We start from the raw sequence: 20,827 nt of genomic DNA, 5'->3' as shown, positions 1-20,827 counted from the left end.
CACCTCAAAGAATGTTTTTTTTTTTTTTTTTTTTTTTTTTTTTTCGAACCTTGCAACCCAAGGAAAAATATTGACGGAGCGACTGCTCGTGACTCGAAAAACTCGTAAGGTATTTCCTCCTCCCATAAAGTGGCAGCAACTTACAATATAGGTCTTATTTAATGATGATTATGGCAGCGCAGATATGAGGTCAGCCATATTGTTTGTTTTCACAGGGATTCGCCTACCAAGTTGGACAGAGATGTGTTGTCAGCAATAGGGGATGTAGAGGTGGATCTCCAAAAATATCCCAGTATTCACAAGTGGGTGAGCACAATGACGTCCTACTCTTCCTCAGACATGCAAAGGTTAGTATGTGTGCACAATACTGTATTAAATAATATGATTGGCTTAGCTATCAGGGAGGTTTTTGTTCTCTGTAGCTGAACAAATCAGATAACATGAGAATGCTCACAAGAGTTCATCGTAAACTGTATTGTTATATAATCTCTGTTCGCATTACGTACTCCCGGTAGTTTTATCTAATGAAATCCAACACAAGCTTTTACTTAGCAGCCACAACATTAGGTACAAATTTTAGATTTTGTCTGCAATACATCGTGTTCACAAAGATCTGCAATTTATAAATGACGGCGAGGGCCACAATTTTTCGGCACTGCTACCAGGTGGCCAAATAGGACTGCGCACTACCTTAACAGAAAAATGACAAAAAATGCCATATCACATATGATAAAAATATGTGCATACAGTATGTCGTTTTTTTTTGTTTTTTTTATTGAACCACTACATCACAGTATTTTAGTATAGTTCATGCAGGCCTGAATCATTTGGGCAAATATTGTAATCTAATTGTGATGTTTACTTTTTTGTTTAGTTTTTTTTTTTCTTACCAATATTATCATTTAGCTGGTGATTTTTAATTTATTTATTTAATTATTTTTTGGGGGGGGGTTGGGTTATATTCAGCATTATACACTAAACACAAGAAATAAATAATTCTCGAGTATAACCAACAAAACATTGGATACAATCGACATATAAACAACCCTATCCTTTAGGTCAGGCCTAAAAGTTATGAAGAATTGATATGACTAACATATCTTTATTTTAATATTGAATTGTAAAAAAGAAACACCTTAAATCACAGTAGAATATTGACTGATTGGTTTAACTTCCTACCTTTTACACATGTAATGTGACGCTCTTGCCAGTAGCAGTCGCACTGTTGTCAGTGTCAGCCGAGGAGGATGTTGTATAGAGATGAAGTGGAGAGTGACACGAGTGGTGCTTTTGGCCACCAAGATTTGAGAATTAAAGGTGTCCAAATGGTAAACTATATTAAATGTTGATTAATGTTCTTATCAATTACAGTAAAAACCTTGAGATGATTCACTTGTTAGATAATAACACTCAAGAAGGAATTTAAGGACATTATCTATCTCAGGAAATGGAAGAATTTTCTCAACGTAACACTTTTTAGTTGATAATAAACATCTACAGTGGGTACGGAAAGTATTCAGACCCCCTTACATTTTTCACTCTTTGTTATATGGCAGCCATTTGCTAAAATAATTTGTTTATTTTTTTAGTATTTGCGAGCAACAGTATGGTTTCATGCCTAGAAAGAGTACCACAGATGCATTATTTGCCTTGACGATGTTGATGGAAAAGTACAGAGAAGGTCAGAAGGAGCTACATTGTGTCTTTGTAGATCTAGAGAAAGCCTATGACAGAGTACCTCGAGAGGAACTGTGGTACTGCATGCGGAAGTCTGGAGGGGCAGAGAAGTATGTTAGAATAATACAGGACATGTACGAGGGCAGCAGAACAGTGGTGAGGTGTGCTGTAGGTGTGACAGAGGAATTTAAGGTGGAGGCGGGACTGCATCTGGGATCAGCCCTGAGCCCCTTCCTTTTTGCAATGGTGATGGATAGGCTGACAGATGAGGTTAGACTGGAATCCCCGTGGACCATGATGTTTGCAGATGATATGGTGATCTGCAGTGAAAGCAGGGAGCAGGTGGAGGAACAGTTAGAAAGATGGAGGCATGCACTGGAAAGCAGAGGAATGAAGATTAACCGAAGTAAGACGCAATATATGTGCATGGATGAGAGAGGTGGTGGGGGAAGAGTGAGGCTACAGGGAGAAGAGATAGCAAGGGTGGAGGACTTCAAATACTTGGGATAACAGTCCAGAGCATTGGTGAGTGTGGTCAGGAAGTGAAGAAACCGGTCCAATCAGGTTGGAACGGGTGGAGGAAGGTGTCAGGTGTGTTATGTGACAGAAGATTCTCTGCTAGGATGAAGGGGAAAGTTTATAAGACAGTGGTGAGGCCAGCCATGATGTACGGATTAGAGACAGTGGCACTGAATTGATAACAGGAAGCAGAGTTGGAGGTGGCGGAAATGAAGATGTTGAGGTTCGCTCTCGGAGTGACCAGGTTGGATAAAATTAGAAATGAGCTCATCAGAGGGACAGCAGATGTTCGATGTTTTGGAGACAAAGTTAGAGAGAGCAGACTTCAATGGTTTGGACACGTCCAGCGGAGAAATAGTGAGTATATTGGTAGGATGAGGATGGAGCTGCCAGGCAAGGGAGCTCGAGGAAGACCAAAGAGAAGGTTGATGGATGTCGTGAGGGAAGACATGAGGGTGGTTGGTGTTCGAGAGGAGGATGCAGGAGATAGGCTTACATGGAAAAGGATGACGCGCTGTGACAACCCCTAACGGGACAAGCCGAAAGGAAAAGAAGAAGATTTGTTTATTTTTTTCCGCATTAATGTACACACACCACCCCGTATTGACAGAAAAAAAGCCATAAGTATTCAGACCCTTTGCTGTGACACACTCATATGTTTAACTCGGGTGTTGTCCATTTCTTCTGATCATCCTTGAGATGGTTCTACACCTTGGAGTCCAGCTGTGTTTGATTATACTGATTGGACTTGATTAGGAAAGCCACACACCTGTCTATATAAAACCTTACAGCTCACAGTGCATGTCAGAGAAAATGAGAATCATGAGGTCAAAGGAACTGCCTGAAGAGCTCAGAGACAGAATTGTGGCAAGGCACAGATCTGGCCAAGGTTACAAAAAAGCTGCACTTAAGGTTCCTAAGAGCACAGTGGCCTCCATAATCCTGAAATGGAAGACGTTTGGGACGATCAGAACCCTTCCGAGAGCTGGCCGTCCGGCCAAACTGAGAAATCGGGCGAGAAGAGCCTTGGTGAGAGAGGTAAAGAAGAACCCAAATATCACTGTGGCTGAGCTCCAGAGATGCAGTCGGGAGATGGGAGAAAGTTCTTGAAAGTCAACCATCACTGCAGCCCTCCACCAGTCGACGGAACCCTCTCCTCATTGCAAGACACATGAAGGCCCGCATGGAGTTTGAGAAAAACAAAAAAAAAAACACCTAAAGTACTCCAAGATGGTGAGAAATAAGATTGTCTGGTCTGATAAGACCAAGATATACATTTTTGGCCTTAATTTTAAGCAGTATGTGTGGAGAAAACCAGGCACAACTCATCACCTGTCCAATTCAGTCCCAACAGTGAAGCATGGTGGTGGCAGCATCATGCTGCGGGGGTGTTTTTCAGCTGCAGGGACAGGATGACTAGTTGCAGTCAAAGGAAAGATGGATTCGGCCAAGTACAGGGATATCCTGGACAAAAACCTTCCCCCAAGTGCTCAGGACCTCAGACTAGGCCGAAGGTTCACCTTCTAACAAGACAATGACCCTAAGCGCACCACTAAAATAACGAAGGAGTGGCTTCAGAACAACTCTGTGACTGTTTTAGAATGACCTAGGCAGAGCCTTGACTTAAACCCAATTGAGCATCTCTGGAGAGACCTGAAAATGGCTGTGCACCAACATTCACCATTCAACCTGACAGAACTGGAGAGGAACTCCAAGGAGGAATGGCAGATGCTCCCCAAACCCAGGTGTGAAAAACTTGTTGCATCATTCCCACAAAGACTCGTGGCTGTATTAGCTCAAAAGGTTGCTTCTACTAAATACTTAGCAAAGGGTCTGAATACTTATGGCTGTGTGATATTTCAGTTTTTCGTTTTTAATAAATCTGCAAAAGTTTCAACAATTAAATTTTTTTCTGTCAATATGGGGTGCTGTGTGTACATTGAGGAAAAAATTGAACTTAAATGATTTTCGCAAATGGCTGCAATATAGCAAAGAGTGAAAAATTGAAGGTGCTCTGAATACCTTCCGTACCCACTCTATACTAGAAATGTTTAATATTCACTGGACATGGGGATGTATATAAAAAGTTATGTACAGTCACTATTACCTTAAGCTGTCAAAGAGCTAACAGATTTCAAAAGAAGGACAAAGTGCCCTAAATTACCTTCTGTATCACCCTTTGTGAAAATTGAACTAAAGTAAAATACTTGGAGTTCATGTGGATGCGGAGGGTTTGCCTTGGGCTACATAACCTGTACAAAAGAATAAAAAGACTGATACTGGAAGTTGCGTGTTTTCTGGCTGGTTAGTAAAAAATAATGTTACTCAGCAAGCCTGTTTACTAAAAGGAACAAATACACTGTACTGACATTTACGGTTGACTGATGTTGATGTGTGTCCAGCTGGCCGAGCCCTGGAGTGGTCAAACCGCGACTCAGGATGCAGCATCAGACTCCCGGCTCTCCGTCCGGTCTCCTTGTGTCTCCCTTGGGTCGTTTCAGTCCCGCCCGCCATACCGCCTCACCGGACTTCAGCCCCAGCCGCTACAGCCCCGCCAACATGAGCTACATCCAACGCATTCGCCTCAAGCGCTTGAACGAGTCATCGATTTAAAGGGTCTATTCCTCAACCTCCCCTAACAAACGGAAATGAAAGACTGGAATAGAGTGGAAGAGTTCTGTTATTGAACTACAGCACACACAATATCGAAAAAAAAAAAGATTTAAAAAAAAAAAAAAAAAAAAAAAGCAAACCTCAGTGATGTATTTACTTTATTGGTGCAGACCGTGTAATTTGACGATGATGTTATTTGTGACGTGTGAAGCACCGGTATCATAGCCCAAGTCAGCGTTTTTGGATATTGTGAATACAAGCCACACTCACCGAAGTCTGTCACCAAAAAAAAAAAAAAAAACTTTGGAGTGCAGGGTTCTTCGTACTCACCATGTTCTTAAATGATGATGACAATATTTAAAAATGTATTTTTTTTGGTACATTGGTCAGTAGCACAAAAATGTTTTTTTTGTTTTTTTTTTATTATCAAAGATGTTAAACCGACTGCCATTTCCTGCATTTTCCTCAGTTTAGTACTTGCCTTAACTTTCCGAAGTGACGGACTCGTTCTGTCAATTTTGGTACATACGTTCTCTAGCTCACATCTGGACAACCTTATTGGCTGCAGCATTTCAGTAAACCCAGGAAAACTGAATGATTCTTCCATGCTTTTGTTCAATAAATAGATTTGTTTTAATTTTTTCTCAGTGGATCGAGTAGGTCTTGACTTTTCCTATCTGCAAACATTCTGGACTATTCTCGTGTTAAAGTCTCAAGACTTCCATTGTGTGTGACTTACACCCACCAACACACACACACACACACACACAGGAGTCAAGTGTTATTTTGCAATTGTAGTGCGAAAGAAAACTATGGACAAGTTGAGAGCCAGAAAATAAAATTTTTTTTAGTTTTGAAAAGGAATCTGGCTGATGTAAATGTGGCAGATTTTCCCCTCCACTATAGACAGGCATTAAATAGGGGAGACAATCTGTGTTGTGAGGATTTTTGTTTTTTGATAAAACCAATTTCCACTTACACTTGATTTGTTCTGAATGTAATCTTTGGTGAACTCAACCTTTCTCAGAGAGCACAAAGAACTTTGCTGAGGAGATTGTCATCACTCTTGTGCTCTTTGAATGTTTCTCAATCTGTGGATCTTAGATGAAGAAAAACCTTGCTCTTTGAATGTTTCTCAATCTGTGGAGCTTTGCAAATGTGCCCCTAAAAACCTCCAACCATGCTTGTGCTTTTTGCATTAACTCTTGATGACTTCTCTTCCTGTATGTCAAGAACTTGTTTGCTTTCGAGTAGTCAATAAAACATCACTCCTACTTATGTCAATGTTCCTTTCAATATGTCACAAATTGGTCAGTGACAGATGTTGTCCTCCATTGGACAGTGTGATTTTCTGGATTTTTTTTTTTTTTTCTCATTTTGTCTCTCACAGGTGAGGTTTACCAATGATGAAAATTACAGGCCTCGTCTTTTTAAGTGGGAGAACTTGCACAATTGGTGGCTGACTAAATACTTTTTTTGCCCCACTGTATATACTACTACCTATATACTGTTGCAATAAAAAATTTGAACCCTTCGGAATAACCTGGAATTCTGCATAATTTGGTCAAAATGTGTTCTGGTCTTCATCTAAAGTCTGTTTAAACTATCCATCCATTTTACGTACCGCTTATCCTCACTCGGGTCGCGGGTGTGCTGGAGCCTAGCCCAGCTGCCTCTGGGCGAGAGGCGGGGAACGCCTTGAACTGGTCGCCAGCCAATCGCAGAGCACCTATATACAAACAACCATTCGCATCTATAAATGTATGTATGTATATAATATCTCAAACTTGGTAGGCTATCAAGAGTGAGGAAGAGTTCTGCCTCCTCAACTCACTGGTCCTTCTGTCTTGCGCTACAGTTGATTTCCAAAGGAACTACCTCCTGAACATTCCAGGCATCCGATGGTGTACGCCACGGCAAGAAGCACTGAAGCAGTCTCAGTAACGGTCAGGCGCCGAGCACTCTAATTTAGACACGTCGAGCATCTTGGTAACGACACCCCAGCCAGGCAGGCTCGCAACCTCCTCCTCCTGCCGGTTGGCGACACCGCTGGGGATGTCCCAGGCTCTCCTGGATGTCCCAGGTCACAGCGTTCTGCCCTATCCACCCTCATCCACCAGGCACAAGACTGAACCTTATTTTGGGAGATGGTTGCTATGGCTGAGCTTCGGCCAGGCACTCACTAGACTAGTTGACTAGTAGACTATGTCACCTCTCTGGCAGGGAAGGAGCCCGAGCTGGTGTGTGAGGTCGAGAAGTTCCGACTAGATATAGTCGGACTCGCCTCCACACACAGCTTGGGCTCTGGTACCAGTCCTCTCAAGAGGGGTTGGACTCTCTTCCACTCTTGAGTTGCCCACGGTGAGAGGCGCCGAGCAGGTGTGGGTATACTTATTGCCCCCCCCGCTCGGCGCCTGTACGTTGGGGTTCATCCCGGTGGACGAGAGGGTAGCCTCCCTCCGCCTTCGGGTGGGGGGACGGGTCCTGACTGTTGTTTGTGCCTATGCACCAAACAGCAGTTCAGAGTACCCACCCTTTTTGGAGTCCTTGGAGGGGTTGCTGGAGAGCACTCCCGCTGGGGACTCCATTGTTCTGTTGGGGGACTTCAATGCTCACGTGGGCAATGACAGTGAGACCTGGAAGGGTGTGACAGGGAGGAACGGCCCCCCTGATCAGAACCCGAGCGTTTTTCTGTTATTGGACTTCTGTGTTCGTCACGGATTGTCCATAACGAACACCATGTTCAAGCATAAGGGTGTCCACACCTACACTTGGCACCAGGACACCCTAGGTCGCAGTTCGATGATCGACTTTGTGGTCGTGTCATCGGACTTGCGGCCACATGTCTTGGACACTCGGGTGAAGAGAGGGGCGGAGCTGTCAACTGATCACCACCTGGTGGTGAGTTGGCTCCGATGGTGGGGGAAGATGCCGGTCCGACGTGGCAGGCCCAAACGTATTGTGAGGGTCTGCTGGGAACCTCTGGCAGAATCCGAAGGAGTTTCAACTCCCACCTCCGACAGAACTTTGCTCATGTTCCAGGGGAGGCGGGGGACATCGAGTCCGAGTGAACCATGTTCCACGTCTCCATTGCTGAGGCGGCCGACCGGAGCTGTGGCCGTAAGGTGGTCGGTGCCTGTCGTGGCGGCAATCCCCGAACCCGTTTGTGGGCACCAACGGTGAGGGACACCGTCAAGCTGAAGAAGGAGTCCTATTGGGCCTTTTTGGCCTGTGGGACTCCTGAGGCAGCTGATGGGTACCGGCTGGCCAAGCGGAATGCAGCTCTGGTGGTCGCTGAAGCAAAAACTCTGGTATGGGAGGAGTTCGGTGAGGCCATGGAGAAAGACTTCCGGACGGCTTTGACGAAATTCTTGTCCACCATCCGACGTCTCAGGAGAGGAAAGCAGCACCACCAACACTGTGTGTAGTGGGGATGGGGCGCTGCTGACCTCGACTCGGGACGTTGTGAGTCGGTGGGGAGAATACTTCGAAGACCTCCTCAATTCCACCGACACGCCTTCCCATGAGGAAGCAGAGTGTGGGTTCTCTGAGGCGGGCTCTCCTATCTCTGGGTTTGAGGTCACCGAGTTAGTTAAAAAGCTTCTCGGTGGCAGGGCCCGAGGGTGGATGAGATTCGCCCGGAGTTCCTAAAGGCTCTGGATGTTGTGGGGCTGTCCTGGTTGACACGCCTCTGCAACATCGCGTGGACATCGGGGACAGTGCCTCTAGATTGCCAGACTGGGGTGGTGGTCCCCCTTTTTAAGAAGGTGGACCGGAGGGTGTGTTCCAACTACAAGGGTATCACACTGCTCAGCCTCCCTGGTAAGGTCTATTCAGGGGTGCTGGAGAGGAGGGTCCGTCGGGAAGTCAAATCTCAGATTCAGGAAGAGCAGTGTGGTTTTCGTCCTGGCCGTGGAACAGTGGACCAGCTCTACACCCTCGGCAGGGTCCTCGAGGGTGCATGGGAGTTCGCCCAACCAGTCTACATGTGTTTTGTGGACTTGGAGAAGGCGTTCGACCGTGTCCCTCGGGGAGTCCTGTGGAGGGTGCTTCGGGAGTATGGGGTACCGAACCCCGTGATACGGGCTGTTCGGTCCCCGTACGACCGGAGTCAGAGTTTGGTCCGCATATCCGGCAGTAAGTCGGACTCGTTCCCGGTGAGGGTTGGACTCCGCCAAGGCTGCCCTTTGTCGCCGATTCTGTTCATAACCTTTATGGACAGAATTTCTAGGCACAGCCGAGGCGTAGAGGGGGTCCGGTTTGGTGGCCTCAGTATTGCATCTCTGCTTTTTGCTGATGATGTGGTTCTGTTGGCTTCATTAAGCCGTGATCTCCAACTCTCACTGGAGCAGTTTGCAGCTGAGTGTGAAGCGGCTGGAGAGACTCCGTCCTTCGGCTGGCCTGGGAACGCCACGGGATCCCCCTGGAAGAGCTGGATGTAGTGGCTGGGGAGAGGGAAGTCTGGGGGTCCCTGCTAAAGCTACTGCACCCGTGACCCGACCCGGATAAGCGGTAGAAAATGGATGGATGGATGGATGCTACTGGTCTATAAATCACTAAACGGTTTCGGTCCTGAATACATGAATGAAATGCTAATGGCATATAAACCCAGTAGGGCTATGAGATCGACAGACTCAGGTCAAATAGTGGAGCACAGAGTCCAAAGCAAACATGGTGAAGCAGCATTTAGCTATTATGCTACACACAAATGGAATTAGTTGCCAACAGAAGTGACGTCAGCCCCAAGTGTGCATGTTTTTAAGTCCAGGTTAAAAAACGTGTTTTTTTTCTTTGTTTTTAAATGCTTTTAATCATGTAAAGCACATTGAGTTACCTTGTGTAAGAAATGCGCTATATAAATACATTTGCTTTGCTTTGCTTTAGTTAGACGAGGTCATGATAAACCACTCTGGTCTGACTGGTACGAAACATGTTTGGCTCAAGCCCAGGGTGACTACTGCCTGTCTCTAATACATCGGATAAGATGTCACTTGTAAAGATTTATTAACTGTGGCTTGAGTAAACAAATTGATTCCCCACTCTCACAGCCACAGTGTCATGTGAGTTTATTTTCCACAACACTAGCAAGCCAATGGAGCAAAACAGGGAGTAGCACTCTTAACAGGGAGAATAGACGAGCAGCATCACTTGACAGGACCTAAAATTAAGTCGCCCAAACGCCTACCGATGATGATCTACGACTGGAATGACAAACAATTGGTATCTTTTCTGCTGAAACTACTTCACAGTAACTTCCAGTAAATATTCCATCTTCTCTTCTGTCATCTTTTCCGAAGAAAGTATCACAAACTACACAAGCAGCGACGGTTTCTGGTATGTGCAATATGTGCGGCTGCGCAAGGGCGGTATTATAAATGATTGGCTTTTGTATGGGGAATATCCCCCCTTGTGGACTCAGTGGCTGTAGAAGAATGTGAGACGGTAGGTGTGTGCTTGGGGAATGATGGGAATTATAGATATTTATCATAAACTGGATGGAGAGGAAAAGGTCCAAAACATCAGGTATGCAATTTTGAAAGAAGAAACAATGAACACAGCTTGATTCTTAACGATTATAGTTGTATTGTGAGGGGAAGCATGGTTCCAACTTAAACCGTCAACCTCTCATATCATGTTTTATTAGCCTCGTGGTTTGTAATGTCTTTTATTTGCCTTTCGCCAAGATACTTGACTACTTAGATGCTTGTTTTTCTTTTTCTTCCAGTTGAAATGAACTGACATTGGATAGAAAACACCTTTTTTTTTTTAAACCAAAAAAGGCAATTGTCAAAAACTTCTCACCTGTTGATCACTCTTGCAGAGACACAAAAACAACCATTTGAAGCTAGTGAGCAATCATTTTAGCAAAGGCTATGAACAGACGTTTGACTCCTTGTTTTTAAGACTTTGCTGGAAAATATAAGGTCCACTCCTGGGTTTTTCTGTGCGAGTATACGTGCGGTGGCTTGGGAGGAGAGATGGGGGCTATCTCGCCATTCAAGCCAGGAACGCCACTGTACACAAGGAATTTGACACGAGATACTTAAGTGGCTTTTCGTCATCTTTATTGAAGATAAAAGGTGGAGCAAACATCAGCTCACAACGGTACAAATAACTGTAGAACGCACCGACCAGGTCTACTGAGGTGCACTTTGGCAGATCAGTGATATGCTGACACCACAACATAAAAAGACAGTTCGAACTTTGGTGTAGAACTTTTGGGACGTTCCAAATTTTAAAGAGTTGCATTATTAACTCTGCTCTGCTTACAGTGACAATAACGCTTCCCTATTCGATTCCATTAATGCTCACAGCTACACAAACAACTTCTTGGTTTGGAACTGCTCTCGTAAAAAAAAATCCTCAATTACATTCTGTTGGTGTTGTCTGGCATGGACGCAATCACAACACTACCACTCACCACAGTCCTTCAAGCACACATGGCGGCGGTTTAACAACAAACACTTCAATATCCGAAGAAAGACACTTAAGGAGAAAACTGAGCTTGACCCTGTGACCAGCCCGTCATCTCGAGTCTGGGCCAGGAAATTCAGCGTGTTGGCCAATCAGGTTCGTGTTAGTTTGTCTGGTGGCATGAATCCTGCGTCTCCCAGAGTTCGGAGGGCCACCCGGCCGCTGGGGCGGATGGTGAGCCACGTGATGCTGCCGTTATTCAATCCCATACGTAACCAGCCCTCAGGTGGAAACTGCAGGGCCCTGAGAACAGAGGATTACACATTCACTAACCAGGAAGTGGGCTGCACACTGTTGAATAAGAAACATATAGTATACATTGAATTTACACACAGACAATATATATAGACAAATGTCATTCCATTAGGTACAAAAGCACCGTCTAACCAACCAACATTGAATGTCCGTGACCTTCGATCCCTCAGAAGGCACTGCATCATACGCATCCGTGTGTAAAGGATATAGTCACATGAACTCAGGAACGCTTCAGAAAACTAGACTTTACACCGATCCGATCGACATCAGCCGATAATTAGCATTTTATGCCGATCGGCTTTCATGTTATAATTTGCCGATCCGATCAAGTATGTCATTGATCGGCTCCGCAAAACACATTTACTCCGCGTCGTCACCGTGCAAAGTATATTTGAATCCAAACTCTAGTTCATTTTTAGCCTTGTCGCGTGTCTTTTGACGTAGTACTGTAAATATCTGACGGCCAATAGTTATAACTTGACTTACATACGATCTGAAGTGACCTCCCCTTCTTAATTAATATGGTTTAATATGACATTCATTTGTGAGTCAAGGCAGGTAAATGACTACTTTTGGCAATAGTGTATTTTTACCTGTGGTTGTGTAATATTTCCGATGAGAATTGATGGTATCCTAACAGAGCAAGATAGCAACCGAGAACAAGGACAAAGCCAAGAAGGTATTTACTTACAGTACATGTACTACGGTGCTTCTACATTGAAAATCCTAATTAGGCGGAATAATATTGAGGATTAGTCAAATTCTTGAGTTCTCATTAGTGCAATAAGGCGATACATTCTCAGCAAGCTGCACAGACGCACTGGGCAAACTCAGCAGATGGCACAAACCTGCAGACAAAGTAGCGGATGACATTGGCATGGCACACGATGATCTCGTAGCTGTCCTCCTTCTGCTTTGGGTCTGCCCGGTGGATGTAGCGGCGGAAGGCTGCCTCGATGCGTGCTCCATCCTCATGGTACTGCTAGAGGACGGCAGAGAGGTTGAAAGCCACCGTGACATATGACGAGAGTGTTCTCTGTTAGAGCCCCTTGGTTGTTGCGGTCAGTGTACATGACATTGCTGCCTGTTGTCAGGAAAGTTTTGTGAACCTTGGTTTCAAAAGGCGCTCAACGGGATTTCTAGACTCTGGCATGTTCCAACTTGCATACAAATTTGAGTTACGGTGGAGGAAATAATCCGAGCTCCACAGTAACTTTTGCATTAGTAGCACTGGTGCGACCAACGCACCAGCACATGATTTGGTTGCTTCTCTCACCACAGCGTCAGGCTTCCAGTGAGTGACGGGCGGAACTGGCTCGATGGGCGCGCCCTCTCGGAGCAAGTCACAGCTCAGCAGCTCCACGCCTAATGCCAGGAGACGCCAAGTGGATGAGAAGAAAATACATCAGGTTGCCAAAACATAACCTCAATGGTGATATGAGCATGTGTTGAAAGCTGTGCGAATTCTCTCCACTACCTGGAAGGTGTTTGCTGATGATGTGTGCCGTCTCTGTGGCTCTGGCCATGCTGGAGTGGATCAGAACATCGTATTTCAGTCCGAGTGCTGACAGACGATGACCTGTCAACTCGGCCTGCTCTCGACCTGAGGAGACACATGGGAGGGTCACTGGAAAAGAAAAGTAGACAATGCCTGCCCACCAAATTAAATGTTATTTTCTACAACGGGGGCTAAGAAGTATTACTGTCAGTAATACTATAACAGGATTGTAATAACTGGCGACTTTAATTTGCATGTTGATAACACCTCGGATCAAATTTCCAGAGAATTTTTTAAACCTTTTAAGCCGCATGGACTTCGAACAGCATGTCACAAAGCCGACTCACAACACAGGACACACTCTGGATCTCGTCATAATGCACAGCTTGTCAATTGGTGTGTCCTTTGTGGACGACCTGGCTGTGCCTGAGCACTACTGTGTGGATTTTAACATTGCTAGTTTTAACCCTCAGGAGGCCCCAGTGAGAACGGTTAGGAAACACTACTTCACTTCTTAAATGGCTGCAAATTTTATTGAGATTTTACTGAGCACCCCTGCTGGCATACTACCTGTACCATGGGATTTTACTGTCGACAATTTTAACAGCATATTAAAGTCAACACTGAACTCTGTGGCCCCACTTCTAACTAAAACAATAAAACTAAAACCCACACCACCGTGGAAAGATGGCAAAATCAAAAGATTAAAATGAAATTGCAAGAGTGCAGAGGGGAGGTGGAGAACGAGCAAATTGACAGCTCACCAATACATATTCCGTGACCATCTCAAAACCTACAATAAAACAGGCAAGAATCTCCCATTCCTCAAAACTCATCATGAACAACAAAAATAATCCCAGTGATTTTCACCACCTTCATCCATTTAACCAACACCAACTTTAAACAAGCTCCCATGACACCATCAGGGGCCCTCTGCAAGGACTTTGCAAACCATTTCAGAAAACAAGATCGATAGTATCAGATCCAGTCTTTTATATCAGAGCGTGATTTTTAACACACCTGAACTATCGCTTTTACTTGAGAGACTGGAGAGCTTCGCCCTGATTGACGCAAGGACCCTTAGTCGAGCTTTCTCCCAAGTAAACCCAACAACCTGCCTTTTCGATTAAATTCCCACGTCACTTTTAAAAACATTTGATGGCTTCTTTGAGGAAAATATTTTAAATATTGTGAATTACTCTCTTCAGACCGGTGTCTTCCTCACTGCTTACAAAATGGCAGCGGTGAAGACCCTCCTGAAGAAGAGTAATCTAGACCCCAACTTTACCAATGTGTATCCAATTTTCCCGTTTTTAAGTAAAATATGAGAAAAATTAGTTCTTAACCAACTTAATTGTTTCTTAAATGGAAACAACATTTTAGAGAAATACCAATCTGGTTTTAAGACAAACCACAGTACGGAGACAGCCCTTTTAAAGATTTTGACGAAATCAGGTTCATTGCAGATACATAGAAACTCACTGTTTTGGTTCCACTGGATCTCAGCGTTGCCTTTGATACAGTAGATCATAACATTTTATCTTAAACAGACTACGAAACCTGGTCGGCCACTCCGGTAACGTTTTTAACTGGTTTAGCTCTTATCTCACATATCAGTTTATTTGTAGGTTTGGATATACATGCCTCCAGAATGCATAACATTTCGTGTGGGGTGCCCCAAGGGTCAATTTTAGGTCCAATTCTTTTTAATCTGTACATGTTTCCCCTTGGGGACATCATCAGGAGACACGGTATCAGCTTCCACAGTTACGCAGATGACACACAGCTGTACATCGCTGTGTCTCCTGATGACACCAGGCCAATTGATATCCTTCTTAAATGGACTTTAGATATTAAGTCATGGATGGCAGTGAATTTCCTACAGCTCAACCAGGACAAAATAGAGGTTTTAGTTATCGGTCCTGAAGGCAAGCGAGAGAAACTTTAACCAAAACTACAAGATTTTAAACCCTCATGTGTTAAACATTTGTGTGTCATTTTTCACTCTGAGCTTACTTTTTTTCCACATATCAAGAATGTAAGAAAGATAGGTTGTTAGCTGATGTGGCAAATATGACGTTCACAATGCAAGGCACCATTACCATCAGATGGTCACCCTATCATTTTCAGTGGAGAGCAGATGGCAATATAAACCCAAAATGGCTGCCCACTGAGATGGTTGAAACTTGTAAGTAATTCTTAATCCACAAACACAATATTAATCAGAATACCATGTTTAGACTAGTCTGGGCACATATAATCGATTTCAGAAAAGAAAATTCAAGGGTTTAATTCCCCTTTAATGAGAGAGTTTCCACCCAACGACTCCAGTGGACTTACAATCACCTCTCTGCCAGGCAACTTAATAGCGCTCCCCCTTTTTTTGCATTCCAAAAGAATGATACCATACGTGGTTTGGGGCATGCTTCTAACTTGGAGCATAAATAGTCGAGTTTTACACACAAACACTGGCTACTGCGCCCTAACTAAGCCTTGTTGCATGAACTGATGAAGCCTGCTCAGATGAGAGGCGAAACGTCTCGATATTGATGTGTTATTATCCCAAGTGACATGAAGCAGACCCAATGGAGTGAGGACGCGCTCCTTGTCGCTGCTCCCGCTCAGGTTGTACTGAGAGTGTCTGATGAGGAGGATGTTACGCGTGGCTTTTGGTTTGCCATTGTCCTGCTCTGAGCTGGGATCTTCAGTTGCACTCTCCTTCTTCTTGCCATTTGACAGTGTTGAAGGTTCTCTCCTGCAAACAACACAAGAAACCTTTTCTCATCAAGTGAACTGAAACCAGTGGTTCTCAACTATTGTCGCAGTGGGACCCGAGTTTTCCTAGTGTGGCCAAGTCGTGATACACTTATAAAGAACATCTGTTCTCCAAAAATTACCTTTGAAAACACATGCATATCACATGAGACCCTGCATATTTCTTACACTAATGCGCGCCGTTAGTAAGCACCAAACAACGTCTTGCGGCACCCTAAACCGAAGTCCCCTTGAAATATTTTTAGTACAATTCCGCAACCCACTTTTTGGATCCTGACACAGGAGTTGGCTTAAACGACGGCTGACACCAATAAAGCGCAAATTGAGAATGATGTTTTACAAACAACAACATGAACTAGTTTTAAAGTGCTGGGATTGGCTGGCGACCCCCTAAAATAAGTGAGTCTGATCTTACTTGTCCCAGTTGACGTCCCACGCGTGTCCAGTCGGCGCTGGCGTGATGCTCGTTGACGTCCACGCCGGCTGCGCGGCTTGAAGCGCGGACAGTCTTGACCAGCGACCGCCCGCCTCGGTTCTTCTCTCGCCGAAATAGCCGCGAGAGTCGGCAGCGGCAGCCGCCAGCACCAGGGCGGCAGAACCTCCGGCGAAACCGAAAATAAGTTTGAGAGTTTTCCTGTAAGCCATCCCCGTTAGCCTTCCGAGCTGCTAACAAATGCTAGCAAATTAGGTCAACTCAACGACTGTTTCTTGAACGGTCCCCTACGACAGACTCGATTTAAAAGTCAAACTCGGTTTGCAGTTAATATCAGATGAGCTAAGGGACATCCAAGGCGTCAATATAAAATAATAATAATAATATAATTAAAAAAAAAAAATACAGCAGCACACGAAATACAAAAGCTAATCTTTAGCAGGTTGCTTTACACGGTACGGCTACCGTATTGGGTCAAACGCGATTCGCGTCATCAGCGAATTGCGTGTGAATGCTACAAATGCACAGACATTCTGTGGGAATGAATGGAATTGTTGAACTGTAAAATGTAAAATGTGGAAAGAGTACAATAATAATTAATAATAATAATAATAGGGTAATGAGATGTTTTTTTGTGTGTGGGTGCAATAACAAATGCTCAGCATTCACACTGGCCAATTCAAACGGTGGGTGAATCACAAAAGTAATATTTTAAATGGCCACTTGATGGCAGTCTTCTCCAAACAATACTTTTACAGAACGGCAGAAACCGTTCCGAGCGCCTGAGAATTATTTAGGAATAGTGTACATAAATTAGTAGCCAGAATATCCCCTCAAATCAAAGTAAACAAGAACGAACTGGACTAAACGAGGAGGTATTTTTGTTAGGTTTGAAGTTTAAAGCTGCAAGAATGTTGAACTCCTCTGTTTTTGCTCGCCAAGGGGACATTAGCTTGTGAATTGAGTTCGGTATTGCCACTTGCCGACTGGAATGCAGCGCCGCCTCGCTCGCACGGAGACGTTTGCGTGGAGGCTCCGCCTTTTCTCGCGGTCCAAGTGAGCTCACCAGTGGGCTGGATTGGAAGGGTGGGATTTCCAGGTTTTCAGAGCTGTTCCTGCCTCCCGGGATCGATGCAGCTTCAGCGCTAGCAAACACTGGACTGATTGTACCTGCTATAACACCAGCAAGGCGACACTGGATCTTTTTTTTTTTTTTTTTTTTTTCTTCTCTATATGCTATTGCACCCGGGATAAACAATTAAGGAATGTGGAAATTACAGAATGCCCACCAGCGCTGGAAAGAGATTTAAACCCACCAAATACATCCCGGTGTCCACAGCAGCCGCTCTTCTTGTGGGATCGAGCACTTTATTTTTCGTTTTCACGTAAGTTGCACGTTGCATTTTTTTTTATTTGTATTTTTTCTTCTTCTCGCGAGTGCATGCGGCTGTTGGGGTTTGCACGCGTGGATTTGAGTCACTAGGGTGGAAATAATTCATTGAAGTAAATCTGCCACAGCGGGGCTTAGCATTGGGCTTTCGAGTTTGCCTTGCAAAAGCCTCCAGTGGTCATTCAGTATTTGCACTACATGGCCAAGACAAAACTTGCTGTAAAGCCTTGCTTGTTGAAGAGAAAAACCCATCGGATATGAGTTCCGTGCTCCAGTTAGGCCTCACAAACTCACTATAAATTGAAAAACGAAAAAAAAAAAAACTGTTCTTTTATCTTGCAGGCCACCGTATTAAATCCACTTATTCAGAATGGTTACGAGTCACTGACAATGTTTCAAGAGTTTAAATAATCCTTACAAATGTTAGCTGTAATGAATGGGTTTCCTGTATTTTGACTGAGGTTTTAGTCATTTTTGCTTTCCAAGTTTTGAGTCCATGTAAATCAAGGATGTACAAGACTGCATCAAAAAAGTATGACCTCTCAGCATCACAATCATATCTGAGACACACACACACACACACACACACACTCTCACTCACTCAGTAGGATGCAGGTGTACGTCATGTTTTGGCTATGGTGTATTGGTCCAAGCAGTAAAGCCAATAAAGGCATCCAAACTCAAAATCTTAAGGAAACATTACCCAATCTTCATCATTTCATGTGCCGTTTATAAGTGAAATGGCTCATTGTTATTCCTCCCCATCCAATGCACGTGGTAGAAGAAGAAGATCTGCAGCTGCATTTCCCCTCTGGAATTCACTTCATAGAAATTCATATTTCTTGAATCATGGCTGCTAGGAGTCATGATTTGTGTATTTGAAAAATGAAACTGTTGACTGTATTGTTTGTTGAATGCAGGAACAAGTGAAGACGCTTGATCTGGACCCCTTCTGCTTTTGCATTCTTCAGGTCAACGCTTGAGACTGAAGCAAACATATGGTGCGTGCGGCTTCTGCAGGTAGCTTGGACTGCGGCTTTAAAAGTCTCAGCCGTGTGCTGCCTTTGCATAGACAAATGGCCTCATTTGCAAGCTCATTTAGGCCGACTACGCTGGGACTTTTATTGGGATAGAAAATAAGGAAATACTGTTTGTTCTCCAAAAACATTTAGCTGGCCTAAGGTCATTTTATAACGGTATCAAAATTGTGGAGATCACTGAAGTGTTCACAAAGGTTCATCCCACAGCAGATGGTTTAAGGATGAGGATTAAGACTTGACTCAGTTGCTCCTTCTTTTTGCAGTTAAAGGCCAAGAGGATTGATTGAACCATAATGGAACTCCCTGGGGAGCAGTACGCATCCAAACTAGGCCATGTCCCACTATTGTCAAACACACATTAGTCCATTACGTTGTCTAGCCTTGTCTTTAATAATACAGTACAATACAGGCCACAGTTGATTATTTAATTTAAAAAAAAAAGTTAGGATGGACATGGGGCAATTTATAAAAAAAAAAAAAAAAAAAAAAAAAAAAAAAGCAGACCACCAGTTTTGTTTTTTTCTTTTTACTAGACTTTACACCGATCAGATCTGTTTGATCGGTATCGGCCGATAATTAGCATTTTATGCTGCTCGGCCGATCAGCTTTCATGTCATAATTCGCCAATCTGCTCAATGACGTCATCGGCTCCGCAAAGGACATTTACTCTGCGTCGCGTAAAAGCTATTTTATTTTTCGCCTTGTCACGTGTCTTGTGGGGTAGTACTGTAACTATCTGACAGCCAATAAAGTATTTTTTCAATCTTGTCAGTGAATAAAACACGTCGTCGATGCGGGACTGTTTTGCGGTGTCTCAGACAAACAACACGCAAGTTATTTGCAGTCTGTGCACAACTGAAGTACGTCGTAGGGAACGTCATTTAAATGCTTCAACACAACTAATTTTATCGGGCACCTGAAGAATGTACACGAGGCGCATGCCGCGTTCAAGCAATGCAGCATGTGTGGGGGTGGGGGGAGCCAAACGGACGCAAACTTTGGACAACACCTGTCCATATAGCCGGGACAGTGAGAAAGTTAGAGTAAGCATGTCTTTAACAGTATTTGTTAAAGTAATTTGATTGCAATAAAGTAATTTAATTACAGTAAGTTAGCACCCATTATTTCTGTCATGTTGTAATGTTGATTTGACCTAAACTTATGTCAGTGACCCGATCCTTGAATGCCCCTAGAGGTCATTGATGTTTTAACTTTTGTCTAAAATGCTAGAAGATGCAGTACTCATTATACAGTACACAAGTGTATATACAGTAAATGAACAAGTCATATAAATAGACACATTGCTCTATCTTGTGATCGGTTATCCTTTTTTTAAACCTGCTGATCGGTCTCCAAAATCCTGATTGTGTAAAGCCTACTTTTTACCCTTCGGTCACACTGTGCTAGCTCACAGTTGCCAGCAGACTGCCTGGTGTCATTTGGGCAACGGATGACGAGAACTGAGGCCATCTTTGGCAAATCCATACTGTACATGGGGTTACTGCATTTGGCTTTCTAACAGCTTGTGTTGGCCACTGAGGTTAAAAGGACAACACATTAGGGCAGACTTATTAAAAATGCCGCAACATGACAATGAAACATCTGGGGGGGGGGCTGTTGATACATTAAGCTCTTAGTCATGGATTAGTTGTGATAATACGATTAAGGCTTTTTCTGCATCTATAATAGGATTCTGTCACATAGGAGAAAACTTGCTACATTTGTTATTCATTGCTACAATTTGAAAGCTGGAAAAAGAAATGCTGTTGTCATTTGTTTGCAAGTCTAATAGGCCACACTTAAGGGCAGACATGGTTAGATGAATGGATACTATAAATTCATCATCAAGAAATAACCTTTGTTCAGCACTTCTTGCACTTTGTGAATTATGAGAGCGGTTGTGAGTGTTGGCATGTGGTACCAGTCAATCTCCAGCCTGAGAGCAGAGCTGTGTGTGAGCAGGCCTGACAGGAATCTAATCTGCAGCTTCCACATCTGTTTCCTCCTTTTCATAGTACATGCATTCAGTCGCACTTCATTCAGATCCTACAGAAAGCATTGTTTGGCACTGAAACTCTTGTAGATTTTGAATCTTATGGTATATCCGGCATGGTAGTTGATCAGAATCAGAATCAGAATCAGAATCATCTTTA

The 20,827-nt window shown here is 43.9% G+C and overlaps 3 protein-coding genes across 13 annotated transcripts in view; 2 read left to right on the top strand and 1 right to left on the bottom strand.

Annotated features, from left to right (window-relative positions):
* Positions 1 to 6,158, top strand: part of ankle2 (ankyrin repeat and LEM domain containing 2) — a 35,262-nt gene extending 29,104 nt beyond the window's left edge. For all 10 annotated transcript variants that reach the window (XM_061672993.1, XM_061672995.1, XM_061672996.1 and 7 more), the window contains exons 12-13: positions 216 to 347; positions 4,599 to 6,158. In XM_061672993.1, the coding sequence (XP_061528977.1) occupies positions 216 to 347; positions 4,599 to 4,809 (343 nt within the window). In that variant the 3' untranslated portion in view covers positions 4,810 to 6,158. The remainder of the gene's footprint in view (positions 1 to 215; positions 348 to 4,598) is intronic.
* Positions 6,159 to 10,863: 4,705 nt separating this feature from the next.
* Positions 10,864 to 16,676, bottom strand: pgam5 (PGAM family member 5, serine/threonine protein phosphatase, mitochondrial). 2 transcript variants are annotated; one of them, XM_061671036.1, is made up of 6 exons: positions 16,227 to 16,676; positions 15,619 to 15,791; positions 13,016 to 13,141; positions 12,815 to 12,903; positions 12,387 to 12,520; positions 10,864 to 11,526 (listed from the first exon to the last, which is right to left on the bottom strand). In XM_061671036.1, the coding sequence occupies exons 1-6, from the start codon at positions 16,454 to 16,456 to the stop codon at positions 11,376 to 11,378; spliced, it is 903 nt and encodes a 300-aa protein (XP_061527020.1). In that variant the 5' UTR covers positions 16,457 to 16,676; the 3' UTR covers positions 10,864 to 11,375. The 2 variants fall into 2 exon arrangements, with proteins under 2 accessions (XP_061527020.1, XP_061527021.1); XM_061671037.1 differs by having other exon boundaries at positions 12,387 to 12,517.
* A 664-nt stretch (positions 16,677 to 17,340) lies between these two features.
* Positions 17,341 to 20,827, top strand: part of zdhhc8b (zinc finger DHHC-type palmitoyltransferase 8b) — a 68,863-nt gene continuing 65,376 nt past the window's right edge. The window contains exon 1 of the mRNA XM_061672981.1: positions 17,341 to 17,629. Within this exon, the coding sequence (XP_061528965.1) occupies positions 17,526 to 17,629 (104 nt within the window). The 5' untranslated portion in view covers positions 17,341 to 17,525. The remainder of the gene's footprint in view (positions 17,630 to 20,827) is intronic.

Source organism: Phycodurus eques, chromosome 3 (assembly GCF_024500275.1).
Source record: "Phycodurus eques isolate BA_2022a chromosome 3, UOR_Pequ_1.1, whole genome shotgun sequence".
Lineage (NCBI taxonomy): Eukaryota > Metazoa > Chordata > Actinopteri > Syngnathiformes > Syngnathidae > Phycodurus > Phycodurus eques.
The sequence above is the reverse complement of the archived record's forward strand: the minus strand, read 5'-3'. Positions and strand labels throughout refer to the sequence as shown.

Bases quoted from the DNA above. Each gene is read 5' to 3' on its own strand.
- pgam5 (XM_061671036.1), bottom strand. From the start codon at position 16,456: ATGGCTTACAGGAAAACTCTCAAACTTATTTTCGGTTTCGCCGGAGGT. The intron at 15,792-16,226 runs GTAAGATCAGAC...TGTTGTTTGCAG, and splicing joins TGGGACGTCAACTGGGACAA to GAGAGAACCTTCAACACTGT. The intron at 11,527-12,386 runs GTTTGTGCCATC...CTCTGTTCTCAG, and splicing joins ATCCGCTACTTTGTCTGCAG to GGCCCTGCAGTTTCCACCTG.